Source organism: Podarcis liolepis (genome assembly GCF_965112155.1).
Source record: "Podarcis liolepis genome assembly, chromosome: 13".
Classification (NCBI taxonomy): domain Eukaryota; kingdom Metazoa; phylum Chordata; class Lepidosauria; order Squamata; family Lacertidae; genus Podarcis; species Podarcis liolepis.
Window position 1 is genome coordinate 17,041,464 of NC_139573.1, and position 15,543 is coordinate 17,057,006.

The 15,543-nt window shown below is 47.6% G+C and overlaps 2 protein-coding genes across 8 annotated transcripts in view; one reads left to right on the top strand and one right to left on the bottom strand.

Moving 5' to 3' along the window:
* Window positions 1-2,670, top strand: part of SLC5A2 (solute carrier family 5 member 2) — a 17,291-nt gene extending 14,621 nt beyond the window's left edge. Inside the window, exon 15 of one of the 2 annotated variants that reach the window (XM_083469165.1) lies at window positions 424-2,670. In XM_083469165.1, coding sequence (XP_083325291.1) covers window positions 424-650 — 227 coding nt within the window. In that variant the 3' untranslated portion in view covers window positions 651-2,670. The remainder of the gene's footprint in view (window positions 1-423) is intronic. The other variant, XM_083469166.1, reaches the window with a different exon arrangement.
* Window positions 1,831-14,562, bottom strand: RUSF1 (RUS family member 1). 6 transcript variants are annotated; one of them, XM_083469205.1, is made up of 15 exons: window positions 13,696-13,837; window positions 12,195-12,363; window positions 11,207-11,284; window positions 10,786-10,900; window positions 9,789-9,834; window positions 9,193-9,225; window positions 8,464-8,569; window positions 7,647-7,748; window positions 7,457-7,527; window positions 7,086-7,270; window positions 6,628-6,685; window positions 5,922-5,992; window positions 3,530-3,688; window positions 2,684-2,761; window positions 1,831-2,126 (listed from the first exon to the last, which is right to left on the bottom strand). In XM_083469205.1, exons 2-15 carry the CDS (start codon window positions 12,342-12,344, stop codon window positions 2,032-2,034), a joined length of 1,347 nt encoding a protein of 448 aa, XP_083325331.1. In that variant the 5' UTR covers window positions 12,345-12,363; window positions 13,696-13,837; the 3' UTR covers window positions 1,831-2,031. The 6 variants fall into 6 exon arrangements, with proteins under 6 accessions (XP_083325331.1, XP_083325332.1, XP_083325333.1 ...); XM_083469206.1 differs by having other exon boundaries at window positions 13,522-13,772; XM_083469207.1 differs by having other exon boundaries at window positions 12,195-12,456; window positions 12,793-13,767.
* Between the last annotated feature and the right edge of the window lie 981 nt (window positions 14,563-15,543).

Consider the following 15,543-nt stretch of genomic DNA (forward strand, 5'->3'; position numbering starts at 1 on the left):
CCGAGGGCCACACGCAGGGTCAGGTGCAAAAGTGGGAGGAGCAGCAAATGCAAATTTTACTTTTGTGAAGTAGGGCAGATACACACACTCACACACCTGTCTCGATCCCCCATTCAGAGACATGAGTTCGAGGACACATTCCAGCCAGGCAAAAACAACTGAGTTTTGAGGCAAAGCCAGTGAGAGGCAAAGTCCTGGGGAAAGTTCCAAGGGCCAGTGAGAGGGGCTCATGGGGCCTCATTCAGCCCTGAGCCAGTATCAGGAGATGAGAGGCAGGCCATCCCACTTTTCCCCTCTTAACTATCCCTGCAGGAGGCCCCAAACCACTTATTACTCGGTGGCGTCGTTTTCCTTCTGAGGTGGCCTCAATCACACAGCCTTGTAGGCCCTGACCATCCTCTGTTTCTTCCCCTCCCCGCGCAGATCCCAAAGCAGCGGCCTCCTCTGGCAGGCTGCGCCGGTGCCTCAGCTGGTTCTGTGGGATGGCGGCAGACAGCCAGGAGCAGCCAGAGCCCAGCCCAGAAGAGAAAGCTGAGGAGCTGCGGCGCCTGACAGACATCACTGAGCATCCAACGTGGAGGCGCGTCGTCAACATCAACGCCATCGTCATGATGGCCCTAGCGATATTTTTGTGGGGCTACTATGCCTGAGCGCCACCCAGGACGACAACTCTCCGTAAACCTCTTGACACCCTCTTATCCACCAACCCCCCCTGGGCATAACTTCAGCCTCTGAGGGACAGTGGCATCAACGAGTTGTCAGGGAACGAGCAGTCCTTAACCCACCAGCCAGGATCACCCAAGCCCACCCAAGACCAACCCTTGTAATCCAAGTCAGAGAGGGCATCGTAATGCAACACACGGAAGGAGAAGCTGAGACCTTTCGGGTGTTGTTGGACTCCAGTTCCCATCAGCCCCAACCAGCATGGCCAGGGATGATGTGCTTTGTAGTCTAACATCAGGGAAGGGTACTGGCTCCCCGTCCGTGTTGTAGCAAGATGCCCCATTTTGAAGGCCCTTCTTCGTTCCTCTGTGCAATACCACATATACTGCCTCTCTCCCACTGCCCTCACCTCAACGGTATGAAGCCTGCAAGGAAAGACAAACCACCCAATGTTAGTGGCGTTGCAAAAAAATAAAAGAATGGCACGTTCTTCTTGGGGGCCCCACCGTTTTGGCACCTGGGGTCCTCACCCCTTCGAGTCCCTAGAGCAAGACATTCTAGCTTCTTGTCCATGCTTCCACTTTTCTTAGGTCTGGTCATCCAAACCACACACTTTCTCCCAGTGCTTTTCACCTTCATCACATTTGTGCGGCCCCTGGAATCAAAGCACCCCTCATGCCGTCATCACCATTTTCACCAAGGTCGGTGTAGCAGAGGTTGTTTAGTTCCTCCAAAGCCACATGGAGGTCATGAGAGTCAGGCATAAGGGTACCTCCCTTATGACTTGGTTTGAGGTAGGCAATGCTGGCCTGCCCATCCCCCCCCCCCCCGAAGGCCGCACATCTGACAGCACCAGCAGCATCCAGACCCAGTGTTTTGGAAAACAGAGAGGCCAAAGAAAGGGGGAATAAATGTGACTGTGAAAATGGCCAACGTGCTTTTGTATGTTCTAGGCCGGAGGCAAATGGGGAACCGGAAGGAGGGCAAGTTCCCTCTGCAACTTATTCTGTCAGGAATGGAGATGTGTCTGCCTGAAGGTTCAATTTGACAAATACAGGCCTCAAAAATGCACAAGGAAGTTATCGGTACTGCAAAACTACTACATGCACATATATAACATTTTCACACACAAAATGGAAAAGAAGAAACACTTTTAAACTTAATGTTTATAAAAAAGGGTTTATTTTTGTGTTTCCCTCTCACCCTCAAGAAATCAGGGTGAGCAGCTGGTGAGCACTCATATCCCAACATCAGGTACCCTGCGCTCCCATCCATTTTGGCATTAAAAACTCCACGTGAGGCAGAGACAGCACCTCTGCCACTCTTTCCAAGGCTTTAGCAAGTCGCCATGTTAAACGTCTCTTGGAGTTAAAGGGTTTTCTTTTCAGGGATGGTCCAATCCATGCGCCACTCATCAGGTCCCAGAAGGTTCCGGTCTGTTACCCATCCTGCTGCTGTCAATCCTTCGAAGAGACGGGTGGGTCCAAAGTGAAAGGAAGGGAGTCTTGTTTAGCTGTAACTATACATTCAATTAATTCTCGACCTACACTTTCCTGCTCCTACCTCTCTGATACAGGATAATGCAGAAGGGTGAAATATAAGCAGGACTGAATGGGGTTTTTGGGGGGGGGGAGGGGAGGATTCTTGCAAGCAGAAACAGCATGAGAAATCATAAAAACTTCTGCAGTCTTTTTAAAGGAAAGCAAGTTTCCACTCCTTAGGATTAAGTTGAAAATCTGTGATGGGCAAAGCCTGATAAAAGTTCTGAGAGGTTCTGAGCAGAGGCTCTAACAGGAGTGATTCCCTTTCCCCAGATCTAATTAATATACTATTATACTAATCTTATTATTATGTACAGCTAAACAAGCAGCTAGATGCAAATCTATTATATTTTCATAACTTACCTAATTTTCATAACTTACACTGGTCGTGGAAATGTAGCTTTGCTCAGTGCTGCATTCAGAATTTTTAAAATTTTTTTTAAGTAAAGGTCAGCATCTATATCACGACCCCACCATACCTGCCAGGAATTTGGGAAATATTTTGTCCAACAGCTGATGTGTTTCAGAAATCGCAGTGCTGTCCTTATTCTCAGGTTCTGAATGATCCAAAAAAGAAAAAAAAAGAAGGAAATCAGAGCCTCCTCCCCGGGCAGGGCTACACCAAGAAAAGAGCACAGCATATTAAAATGGGTACATTGTTCACACTTGAACTCTAAGTATACTCTAAGTATACTCTAAGTATACGGTGGGCTATAAATGCAAATAAAATAAACTATCAAAGAGCAGCCCAATAGGAAGGGGGAAATCTCTCTCTAAAAATGTCAGAGAGAAAGATCACCTTCCCAACCCTTTAAGTCATATCCTTTAAGCCTCGGATGGACAGCTGTTTTAATTTTGTTTTATTAATACATTTCTATCTCCCCGACCCGCTTTCTTCCAAGAAGCATGTGGTCGTGTACGAGGTTCTCCTCCTCCTCTGACCCAAAGTAGCCCAGTCAGCTTCCTTGCTGAGTGGGGACTTGAACCCTGCTCCCCCAGGTCCAGCACTCTAACCACTACACTACACCACCACGTACCCCTCTGCCTGATTTCACACAGTCCTCAACCTGATTTCATGCAGGTGGCCCAAAGGGCAGAAATGGGGGGGGGGTGAGGAAGTGGGCCATGGAAAAAGAGACACAAGAAGGATGTCCCGCCCACTTTTGGCTCTGGGCCCACCTGCCACTCTCCACAGGAGCGGAGGGTAAGATTCTTCTTCACCCGTCTTATAAGTGGAGATGTCAGAAATTGAAGGGGAAAGCTGTGTGCCCCACCCCCACTGAGCTGTAGCTGCTCCCCACTCCCCTTCCCTCCTGGTTCATCACCTTCACGAAGCCTACGCTGCAGATTCAGGAGAGACTCTTCCCCCAAGGCAGACATTGCCACATCTTGGTACAGCAGGACTTCCAGGAGGAAGGCGTGAGTGCAGGCTTTAATTACATCCACGCTGCCTGCCAGTCGGTGTAGGAGAATGGAGACAGTCCCTGGGGATGGAGGGAGAGAGGTGGGGCAAGGTCATCATCATCGTTTTATTTGTAAGCCGCCTTTCCATACTTAAAACCAGTGTTTTCTCAGGGGGCGGGGGCGGCACAGGGGTACACATACCCCTAAACGTTTTGTGAATCGTTGTACTTTTGTCCATTTACTGTATCTATTTTTCCTTATTTGAACTATCAAATGGTGATTTTCTTGAGTCAAAATGAGAGTATCCCTAAATGTTTTTTTGGGGGGGGGGAAGCACTGGTTAAAACTGTGCTCAAGGTGGCTTACAACGTGACGAGATTTACACCATTGCAAACCGAACAAAAGTAAGGTAAAGGTAAAGGTACCCCTGCCCGTACGGGCCAGTCGTGTCCGACTCTAGGGTTGTGCGCCCATCTCACTTAAGAGGCGGGGGCCAGCGCTGTCCGGAGACACTTCTGGGTCACGTGGCAAGCGTGACGAAGCTGCTCTGGTGAGCCAGCGCAGCACACGGAACGCCGTTTACCTTCCCGCTAGAAAGCGGTACCTATTTATCTACTTGCACTTAGGGGTGCTTTCGAACTGCTAGGTGGGCAGGAGCTGGGACCAAAGATGGGAGCTCACCCCGCCACGGGGATTCGAACCGCCGACCATGCAGTTGCAGTTGCTGTCATGACCATCCATAGAATTCTGCTTCTCTCCGAGTTTATTGAATCCCTTTTAAAGCCATCTAAGTCCGCAGCCATCACCACCCCATGCCGTGGCAATAAATCCCACAATGATTAATTTTTTAAAAAAGAAGTGGAGAACGTTTATGCATACAATCTGCTGATCTCCATCTGAATTAGCAAGGTGCAATGGGGGATAACCGTTGGACAGTGTTCTTGAAGCTACTAACATGAGTTTGACCAAATTGCAGGAGACAGTGGAAGACAGGAGTGCCTGGCATGCTCTAGTCCATGAGGTCACGAAGAGTCAGACAAGACTAAACGACGACGAGCTACTTGATTTGTACCTGCCTTGCACATCACATCACATCAAGTAGTCTTTTTTACCAAAATGCAGCCATAGAATAATATTGAGAGGGGATGCTGTATTTTCAATAGATGCAACTTGCTCTTGTCACTGAAGGTTGTATTATCTCTGGCAAGCAGGGTTGGGATAGGTAAAGGAACAGGGGAAACCAATATCCTAGTGATCCAGTTCTACACTTGAATCCAAGAAAAGTGACAGTTGGGAGCTACTTTCATTTTTGCATTATCCGAGTTTGCCTTTGCTTAGCACACACATGGAAAATTTAAGGTTTGTATATATAAGAAGGTGTTTTTGTTGATGGGATCTTAGAAACAGGATTCTCCAGGGACCAAAAGGTTGTGGTATCTAAAAAGCAACAACAGCTCTGAGCATGCGATCGGCAAGTCCTAGGCACTGGGTTTTACCCACAGCGCCACCTGTGTCCCTAACAAAAGTAATAAACAATAAATAAAACACATAAAAAGTACACAACCAAGTTGAAACAATTTCCACATAAATAATAAGATCTAAAAATAAAGATGCAGAAATCAATAACATTAACTTACCAAAAAAAAACCCAACTTAAGCAATATCACAGCCTAAGAGTGTGTTCAGCAGTTTTTGTAGCTGGAGTCAGTCCTGTAAGGCCTGTAAGGCAGGCAGCAGGTTTTCCAGGACTCACAGCCAAGATGGTGCTCAGTATCTCACATGCTGACACACCTTTCTACTAGGACCCCAAATCTGCCGCCAGAGGTTGCATCCAGACCAGCCTTTACTCTGGCAGAGAGTGAAGCCGTCAACTGGGATTGGGAATTCAGGACCAATTTAAAAAACAGGTAACTTTAGTTTATGGTCCAAACTTCGCTGCCCCTTGAAATATCCATCTCTATTGTTATTGCTTCTGCTACTCCAGTTTACACCCCACCTTTCTACATTAATATATGCTCTGCGGCAGACTGTAATCAAAATACAACAATCTAGTAATTGGGGGGGGGGTACAAAATAAAAAATGTGATGCAAAAAGGATATATGTATGAAATTAAAAAACAACAACCCAAACTCATTTGCAACCTCTCTCTTTTTCATGCCACATTGCTAGGAAACTTCGCTCATGCCTTAGGCTGCAATCCTAACCCCCTTTACTTGGGTGTAAGCCCCACTGAATTCAACAGAGGAGACAAGATTAGTATTGCACTCTTAATAGCCAGACACTTCATATATGCAACTTTCTCACCGACCCACCTGCTGCTCGGTTGAAGAAGATTAAGTGATTTGTGGCGTTCCCTTCAAGGGCTTTCTGGAAATCTGCAACTCTGGTTGGAGTTGGAAGAGAAATTCATGAATGCCAAAAAGTGATGCAGGTGCACCGTGGCCAGGATGGGAAATTCAATCTGAAAGACAAACCTCTGGGACTCCTCTGCACCCAGGAAGAATAAGTTTAGGCCCTGGGACCACAGGCTGCATCTAGAAGCCTGCCTTTCAGTAAAATAAATGCATGGAGTTTTTTTTTACTTTTAAACATTTAATTACATTACTTTTAAAATTCCTATAGACACCTTTTCCAGGTTATATTTACACACTGTCACTTGGCAACAATGCGGAAGTGATCGCCTCCCACCCTCTGGAATGCCTTCTCCTCAAGGATTTTGTGACACTTTCAAAAGTCCGCTAATCCAAACCTGTCCTGGACTCTTACATGTTCACTTCTCTGTTCTGTACACTGCTCAGTTTTATTCGTGATATGTACTTTTTTGTTTTTAAACCAGATTTCTAGGAAATCTTATTCGATTGTTATTGTTATTGCTTTCATCATTTTTATGTCATGCACCTGGACATTTTTAGTTATAGTAAGTGGGTTGAAAAGCTTCACCAAGAAACGGCAAGCTTAGGAACAAATTATCTTCCAGAGAATGGAGGGTTAAAGGGGCACCTGATAGTTCTTACTCACCTGGAGGCCACAGTGTGGAGTGGTGTCCCAAGGTTCATCCTGAGCTCCTGCTGAAACCCTAGGCATGGGGGGGGTGAAAAACCTCTGGGTTTTTAAGGATGCAATCCTGAGGGCCTTTTGCTGAAGTCCCACCGTGTTGACGAAACCAAGGTAGGTCACCACTGTGACAGACATGCTGGCAAAACCTTCCCTGACCTTGTACCCTTCAGATGTTTTAGACTATCTACAACTGGAGATGTCACTGAGGAGAGCTGAGCAAGCCATACAGAGAGACCTGGAGGGCAGCATTTGGCTCCCCATCTCTGACCTGGGACATAATGTGACTGTCAGTTCCATGGTCTCCCTCTCCCACGAAAGGATGGGGTGGGAGGGAAGAAGAGGAGACGGATGGCATGAGCATGGCCAAAGCTCTCAGGCGGCACCACTTCTCCTTCCCCCTGGCACCAGAGGCTCCTTACCTGGCACCAGAGGCTCCTGAGGGTTGGCAAGAGCAGGTCCCAGCACTTTATCCCGCTGCAAAAAATGCCGCAAGACCAGGCGGAGCCGGGCACGGTTGAGGGTCTCCATGCAGACGGATCGTACCGCCCTATAATTGGCGTAGAGATGCAAGGCAGTGAAGAGGCCGTAGAGGGAATAAGTGAGGCTGAAGGGAAAAGGAAGCAGACAAATCAGAGAAAAGACTCACCTAAGAAAGGACCTTCTTCTGTCCTTCAGTGGCCCCTGCCAAACACTTCCATTCCTTCTATCCTTGTAAAACCCGACTCTTCCACAGCCCACCTCCCTACCTGCCACGCAGAGAGAGAGAGAGAGGCAGCATCCTTCCACTCACCGGAGATTGTCTGCTACAAGAGGAATGAGGAGAAGACTGAAGAAGAGGCCAGCTAGGTTCACCAGGGTCTCCTGGGTAAGCGAGAGAGGACGTCACCAGAAGGCAAATGGTAGGCCTCAGGCCTTGCACAGCCCTAACAAGAGTTGGCCAACGCATGCCTCATTCCATCCATGCCCCCTAGCACTCTCACCTGGCTTCCATCTTTGGCTGAAACATCGGCCATGTTGTCCCGCCGGGCCTGGTGCATGGTGAGGGCTGCCCGAGTGGCCCCTCCAGCAACTCCCACAATGCACTGGAGCAGAGAGAAAATGGAGATGGAAGGAGAACAGAAAGCTATGTGGGTCACACACAGACACAACTACATACTCCTCCAAACAAACGACAGAACATGACACCATGACCTCCTCAGCCCCCCCCCCCCCGGGCTATCCACAACCCATCAGGAAAATCAGGATGAAAACGGACACCAAGCTTTGTCCCAATACTGGCTCACAGAAGCCTTAGGCCACATTTGCACCATACATTTAAAGCACTATGATACCAGGTTAAACTGTAGCTTCCCCCAAAGAATTCTGGGAGCTGTAGCTTGTTAAGGGTGTGGAGAGTTCTTTTAAAAAAAACTGATTTTCCTCCCAGAGTAGAATTCCCAGGGTGGTTTAACAGCCAATCCCCAGTTAACTCTGGGAATTGTAGTTCTGTGAGGGTAGACTACAGGTCCCAGAATTCTTTGGAGGAAGCCACGATTGTTTAAAGTGGCACCACAGTCCTTTTAACATATTGTGTGAACGTGACCTTACAATCATAGCTGTCAACGTTTCCCTTTTTTAAAGGGAAATTCCCTTATTCCGAATAGGATTCCTCGCAAGAAAAGGGAAAAGTTGACAGCTATGCCTTACAATAAATGTCTCACCCATTATACCCGCCAAGTTCCACTCCAGTTTCACATCTCAATTATCCCAGCATCTCACTAAGCCAACTCCCATCCCTCCTCATTTATTTATTTTTACCTTGAAGAAGCCACTGATGCACACAATGAGAGTGAAGCATGCTGGGAATGCTGGGGCCAGGATCTCCATTAAGATGGCCATGTCATTCAGGACATCAGCAAAGAGCCTAAGAGGTATTGGGAGGGTGTATTAAATGTCAATCAAAGAGAAAACACTGACCCATCAGGTGTCTAAGCACAACACCCACAAGAATGCAATTACCAACAACCTGGAATCTAAATATCCATACAATACAAACTGAAATAATGTGGCACTGGTGTTATAAAATCATTTTATATCACAAATATAAACAATTACAAACATGGCCTGAAATCACTCAACTCAATAAAATAAACCCAAACACATTTTGCCCTTATTGTACTCCCCGGTAGTCAATAATATTAATACATACATATGTACACAGAGAGAGAGGCATATATTTCAACGTATTTCAAACAGTTGGAGCCATCAGTGAAATTAGTAAGTAAACGCGCACCAAATAAGGCTACTACTGGTCTTGTTTCTTATCATACTATGGATGGCCACATATGTGTGCCTGTAAACCAAAACTAGCACTCAAGTAAAGCCATAAACTGTCCTTCCAACTGGAACATATGTCTAAAAGTGTCCTAGCTAATGAACCAACAGAAAGTACGGTTGGTGATAAAGTACTGGATTTGTACCCAGTTTTAGACATGCAGCTAGAGAGGAGGACACCTATGAAGTTGGGGTCAAAACACCCCTCTTTACCTCCATTGCTTCGCATCGCAGTCCAGTTTGCTTCTGGTAGATAAAAAGGAAATGGGATAATGTGAGAAGGAGGAGAAGGACAGGGCCACATAAAGATCAAACTCGGAAAACAGACGGTGGTCAGAATGTCAGATTAGAACTGGGCAGAAGACCAAGGTTCAGACCCCCCCCCCTCAGCCATGAAGGCCCCCCCCCTTGCAGCCTAGCCTACCTCATAAGATTGTTGTAGGGATAAAACTGGGGCAGGGGGCGTAAAATCATGCATGCCACCTTGAAGGAAAAGTGGGGTAGCAATGGCTTCTAGCCATGATGGTTCTGTTTCATCCCCGCTGCCAGAGGCAGCATGTCTCTGTGTTCATGGGGGGTAGAAAATCTCAAGTGGGGGGGAACCCTTTGTTGCCCTCAGGTCCTCCTTTTGGGTTCCCCATAGGCATCTGGTTGGCCACTGCATGAACAGGGGTGGGACTAGATGGAGCTTTGGCCTGATCCAGCAATGCACTGGAACAAATAAAACAGGAACAGTCCCCCCCCCTTGCACATTTCCTCCTCCCCACCCCCCACTAGCACCAACAACACAGGGCGGAAGCAGGACTCACCCCTTACTCCAGGCAAAGAGAATTCGGCCCAGCATCCCAGTCCCATCTGAGGAAGAAGGGATAGAGAGCACACATCAGGGGTTGCCACAAAGGGGCAACTGGTCCACGTGAGATTGGAGGTTACAGGAAGCTGGCTCGCCACACAGTTTGAATCTGCAAGTTACAAGAGCTTCTTTTTGGAGTGGGGTAGAGACTGTATTGCTGGCAAGATGAGGAATGAACTGGAAAAGGGAGAACAGTGCTGAGGGGGTCACCTTAACCTGAGTGGTTCTGGGTTTAAATCAAGATGAACAGATTTGGGGAAAGTCTCTGAGGGAGCAGTTTTACATGGCACACACACACACACACCCCCCCCCCCCGCTTGCCGAAACTTAGGCCACATTCCGCCATGGGCTCTATTGCATTAGTTGTACTGTTTATACTGCTAGCCCTTCTGTTTCTGATGTTCCTAAATGTAGTGGGGCAGTCAAGAGGGTTTGATTTTGTGGGCACCAGTAATTTAAGTGTTGTTTAAATGCTTACTAAGCATTTATTTTTTAGGGACACAGGTGGCGCTGTGGGTTAAACCACAGAGCATAGGGCTTGCTGATCAGAAGGTTGGCGGTTCGAATCTCCGCAACGGGGTGAGCTTCCGTTGCTCGGTCCCTGTTCCTGCCAACCTAGCAGTTCGAAAGCACTTCAAAGTTCAAGTGGATAAATAGGTACTGCTCCGGCGGGAAGGTAAACGGCGTTTCTGTGCGCTGCTCTGATTTGCCAGAAGCGGCTTTGTCATGCTGGCCACATGACCTGGAAGCTGTACGCCGGCTCCCTTGGCCAATAAAGCAAGATGAGCACCGCAACCCCAGAGTCGTCCGCGACTGGACCTAATGGTCAGGGGTCCCTTTACCTTTAAGCATTTATTTAAAGTTCCAAGCAAGCACCTCGTGCTACTTTTAACTGTGGGAAAGGATCAGAAGAGGAAAAGTTGCAAGAGGATGAACAGAAGGGCAAGTCCCACCTTTCAGGATCCAAGTGACAGTGGCAGCCGTGACGGTTGAAGCCTCATCCCCGACTCCCACCCCTTTCAGCACAGCCTGGGTGGCTAGAGTCCCTGTGATGCTACTGGCAAAGGCCTGGGTTGGGGCAGGGAAAAGAGAGGGGAGCAGTTAGGGCAGAAGAGAGGAGGGTTTTTGCCCCACTTAACCACCAGTTTGAGACCTTTCCTTGGGCCTTCGATATCCTATCCTGCCTCAAACCACGCAGTTTCCTCCAAGCCAAAATACTTCCTTTAAAAAAATACCCTCCACAGAACTGATGCCCTCACTTTTTCCAGCCTCTGATAATGAAGAGGGCGAGCAGGATGTTGGAAACCAATCACCCCACTGAAAGGCAGACCACCCCCACCCCTGCCCCACCAGGATAGAGAATAGAGCCTTCACCTGCACTGTGTCCCAAATCTGGTAGGCCAGGTAGTCTGAACTCACACTTTCAGGATAGCCCTGGGGTAGGAAGACCAACTGCAGGAAAGAGAATAGAAGTTGTTGTCATTGTTGCTAAATTCACGACCACTGAGACACATCCGTTTTGACTGTTGGGAGTACTTCAGACTTGTTGCCACACGTTTCCCCTCTCATCCCCATCCCAAGAGAAGTATGGCCGTAGACTCAGCAGCCCCCCTTTTATTTTTTTAAGAGCATTGTTTTTGCGTCCCAGAGATACGTTGCCTTTTATGCCCACCCTTAAGGCCACATGATATGTTTCAAGCGGTATGATACCCCTTTAACTGTCATGGCTTCCCCCAAGAATCCTATCCTGGGAACTGTAGTTTATTAGTGGTGCTGGGAGCTGCTACAAGATGCTTATTCCCCTCCCAGAGCCACAATAACCAGAGTTTGCTGGGAAGAGGGTTTGCTTGCTGAGCATTTTGAAAACATCTTTTAAGAGTCAGGGATTCTTTTCCTCTTTACCCTCCTTCTTGCCAAGCCACAACCTGGCATAATACGCAGCACTCGCTCCCGTTGACAGATAACACATCACCCCCAAATTCTGTCCTACATCTGTTCCCAACCGATTTCCCTTCTTCAGAAACACAAATCATGCAGCGTCCATGATGCATATGGTATCACTTATCCCTTTCTGCTCCCACACACACACACCCCACACACCAATACACACCAAGGCATCCTTCACCCCATCACTCCAGTATCTTCTTCCTAAACCACTATCACCAAACAGTCCTTCCATCCACTCTGCTAAATCTGTACTGCAAAAACACAAAGGGACAATGGACGTTTGTGTGTGTGTGTGTGTCCATATACAAACACACACTCTCTCTCATACACACACACACACAGAGAGAAATTTAATAAATAATAATAATTCGCATATACAACATTCAGGAGAAACCAACAGAAGCTGTTTTCTCACCATGAAGATCTCCCGCAGTGAACGGAATCCTTGATTTTGAGGTCCGTCTGGAATACAGTCTAGCCTCCCATCAGGCAAGGCCCGGTAGTGCTGAGCACTGAGAGAGCCATATCTTTCCATACAAAGCGGCTGAACCCCCAAATTGGTCATATCTCAAGCAGCTCCTAAGCTGTCAAGGACACACAGTATTATTAATCAGTTGTTAATTTTGTGTTTGAGAAACAGAGTATGTGAATAGGAATGCATAGGTTAGGACAGGGGTCTGCAACCTTTAAGACAAAAAGAGCCACTTGGACCCGTTTACAAAGAAAAAACAACAACTGGGAGCCGCAAAACCATTGCGACATTTAAAACAAATATATCTCCGGAGCCACGATCTGACAGCGGGCGGGAAGGTGACGTTGGGACGGTGCGTGACTAACGCACGCACCGCCCCCATGCGACGTCACAGCCAGTACAGCGCCCGCCACAGTGGGGAGTGTCGGGGCACACAATGCGCCTCCTCCCCTCGCTAGTATCCGCCCCGGAGCCGCAGCAAAGGTGTAAAAGAGCCACATGCGGCTCCAGAGCCGCGGGTTGCAGACCCCTGGGTTAGGACATGAGAACGTCAGGTCCAAGGACTAAATGTGGCCCTCTAAGCCTTTCTACCTGGGATTCTCCTCGGGGCAGCCATGCCTTCCCCTGACTGAGATGTGTCCTTAAACTCTGATAAGGGCTCCCCCTGCACTGTACATTTAAAGTAGTAGCATACCACGTTAAACAGTCATGGCTTTCCCAAAGGAATCCTAGTAACTGTAGTTTGCTAAGCATCCTGAGAGTAGTTAGGAGACCCCTTTTCCCCTCACAGAGTTGCAATTCCCAGAAATTCCTGGAAATTCCCAGTATTCTCTTTTGGCCTCTGCTTAAAACATTTTCGTTTAGGCAAGCCTACCAGACAACATGTAGACATTGATGTGCTCTAATCTTTTACTGCTGATTTTAATTATATTATAAATGCTACAGTTATTTGCTTTATCACTGGCCTTATTGATAATGTTAATATTTCTTGTAAACTGCTTAAAGGTCGTATCATAATCAAGTGGCATATAAATTTTGCTAAATAAAACCAGTAAATTACGCTGCTTGCACAAAGTACTCAAGACAGCTTGTGCCAAAAGCCCCAGCTAAGTCGTTTTCAGATGCTGGCTGCCTTAAAAACAAAACGAAACAAAAACCTTCCACATTTAAAGGCGTGTGAATCCTACAACACTATAAACAGAGGGAATCCCCAAGCATTCAGCACAGGCAACCCATCCCACTTTTGCACCTAGCTCCTGGGCATACATACAGATATTATCACTTAAGCTCTAAGAATGTACGGGGGGCGCATCCGGAAGCCAGCTTTCCCCAGCAGTGATTGTTGACTGGCAGCTCTCACAGAAGCACGCACGCCAATGCCTGCTGGCTCCCGGATCTCTCTCCGGGGCTTGGCATGGCACCGCCACCCCGAGCCCAGCCTAACCTTTGCAAGCCGCCGTCCAGGCGCCACCCGCTCAGCACCCAAATCTATTTCGCCAAGTGGCAGGTCTCGGTTGCTCCAATCTGGGGAGGTTAGGGCTGCGGAGGATGCCGGGGGATATTTGCAAGGGACTATGGGGGCTGTAGTTTTGGGTGGCATTGAGTGCCTCTTCCTCTCCTTAACCTGTGTCCTCCTTCGTTATTAAGATACAGTACAGTATTTGCTTCTTAGGGAAGAAAAAGAAAATCCGGAGGGGTGGCCATATTAATCTGTTGCAGCAGCAACAGCGGCGCAGGATCTTGCAGGTTGTGGAAACTCTTTTAACAAATGTTCTTACGGCGTAAGGTTTTGCGGACTAGGATTACGATGCCAGCTGACAAATGATATCGATTAAAAGTTATACCGCAATTAATGCGCTCGGTAGCACAAGACTACTGTTAAACAAATAATAAAAGCCTTTTTTGCGAGGGTGGAAAATGCATATTTACACGCACCCCGAATACCCCATCTCCAGGTTCTTAAGTGAAGTCTTATCCGCGAAGGTATCGCTGCTTAAAACGCTTGCAGAGGTACACAGATTTGGCAGCAGCTTTTCCCATCGTGGACTTGGGGAAAGCTCTGCAGGGGGAATTGCTGCCTGGCATGCAGCCGCCGAAGGCACAGGGGCTTTATAGGGGGAGAAAGAGAAAGGGGGCGCCTTCCGTTCTGTTGCGGGGCTGGAGCTGGCTCGTTCCCAGCTGACGCAGCAGTTCTTTACTGCGCGGGATTTAGCTGGAGAGAAACGGGGCGCAAAGGGGTGAAAACTCCACGCGAAAGGGAACCGTTTCCCCCTTTACGAAATAGGCAGCCACGTCCTCCGGGAAGCACCTCCAGCAATCCGGAAACACCGAGGCTCCAGCAAGAACGACGGGAGGAGCTGCAACTCCGGTTCCAAGGAGCTCTGGGAAATGTGGTCCTCCATCGTTGCAGTTGCTGTCATGACCATCCATATAATTCTGCTTCTCTCCGAGTTTATGAAATCCCTTTTAAAGCCATCTAAGTCCACAGCCATCACCACCCCATGCCATGGCAATAAATCCCACAATGATTAATTTTTTAAAAAAGAAGTGGAGAACGTTTATGCATACAATCTGCTGATCTCCATCTGAATTAGCAAGGTGCAATGGGGGATAACCGTTGGACAGTGTTCTTGAAGCTACTAACATGAGTTTGACCAAATTGCAGGAGGTAGTGGAAGACAGGAGTGCCTGGCATGCTCTGGTCCATGGGGTCACAAAGAGTCGGACATGACTAAACAACTAAGCAACAATAACGAGCTACTTGATTTGTACGTGCCTTGCACATCACACCAAGTAGTCTTTCTTACCAAAATGCAGCCAGAGAATAATATTGAGAGGGGGAGCTGTATTTTCAATAGATGCAACTTGCTCTTGTCACTGAAGGTTGTATTATCTCTGGCAAGCAGGGTTGGGATAGGTAAAGGAACAGGGGAAACCAATATCCTAGTGATCCAGTTCTACACTTGAATCCAAGAAAAGTGACAGTGGGAGCTACTTTCATTTTTGCATTATCCGAGTTTGACTTTGCTTAGCACACACATGGAAAATTTAAGATTTGTATATATAAGAAGGTGTTTTTGTTGATGGGATCTTAGAAACAGGATTCTCCAGGGACCAAAAAGTTGTGGTATCTAAAAAGCAACAACAGCTCTGAGCTGCTTTGTGTTTCTGGCTAACAAGTGACTTCAGCAGAAACTCCTGGCCCTCATCAGGACCCCAGCACTCAACTTTGTTTTAATCTCTTCTTGTTCTATGAGGGGGCTGTGTGAGTTATACAAAAAAAAAGCAGCAC

Excerpts from the sequence above, each read along its gene's own strand:
- RUSF1 (XM_083469204.1), bottom strand. The coding sequence starts at position 13,851 with ATGCCACCCAAAACTACAGCCCCCATAGTCCCTTGCAAATATCCCCCG. Across the intron at positions 7,528-7,646 it reads CAGCCAAAGATGGAAGCCAG|GAGACCCTGGTGAACCTAGC; the intron begins GTGAGAGTGCTA and ends TCGCTTACCCAG. Across the intron at positions 5,993-6,627 it reads CTCCACACTGTGGCCTCCAG|AGTTGCAGATTTCCAGAAAG; the intron begins GTGAGTAAGAAC and ends AACTCCAACCAG.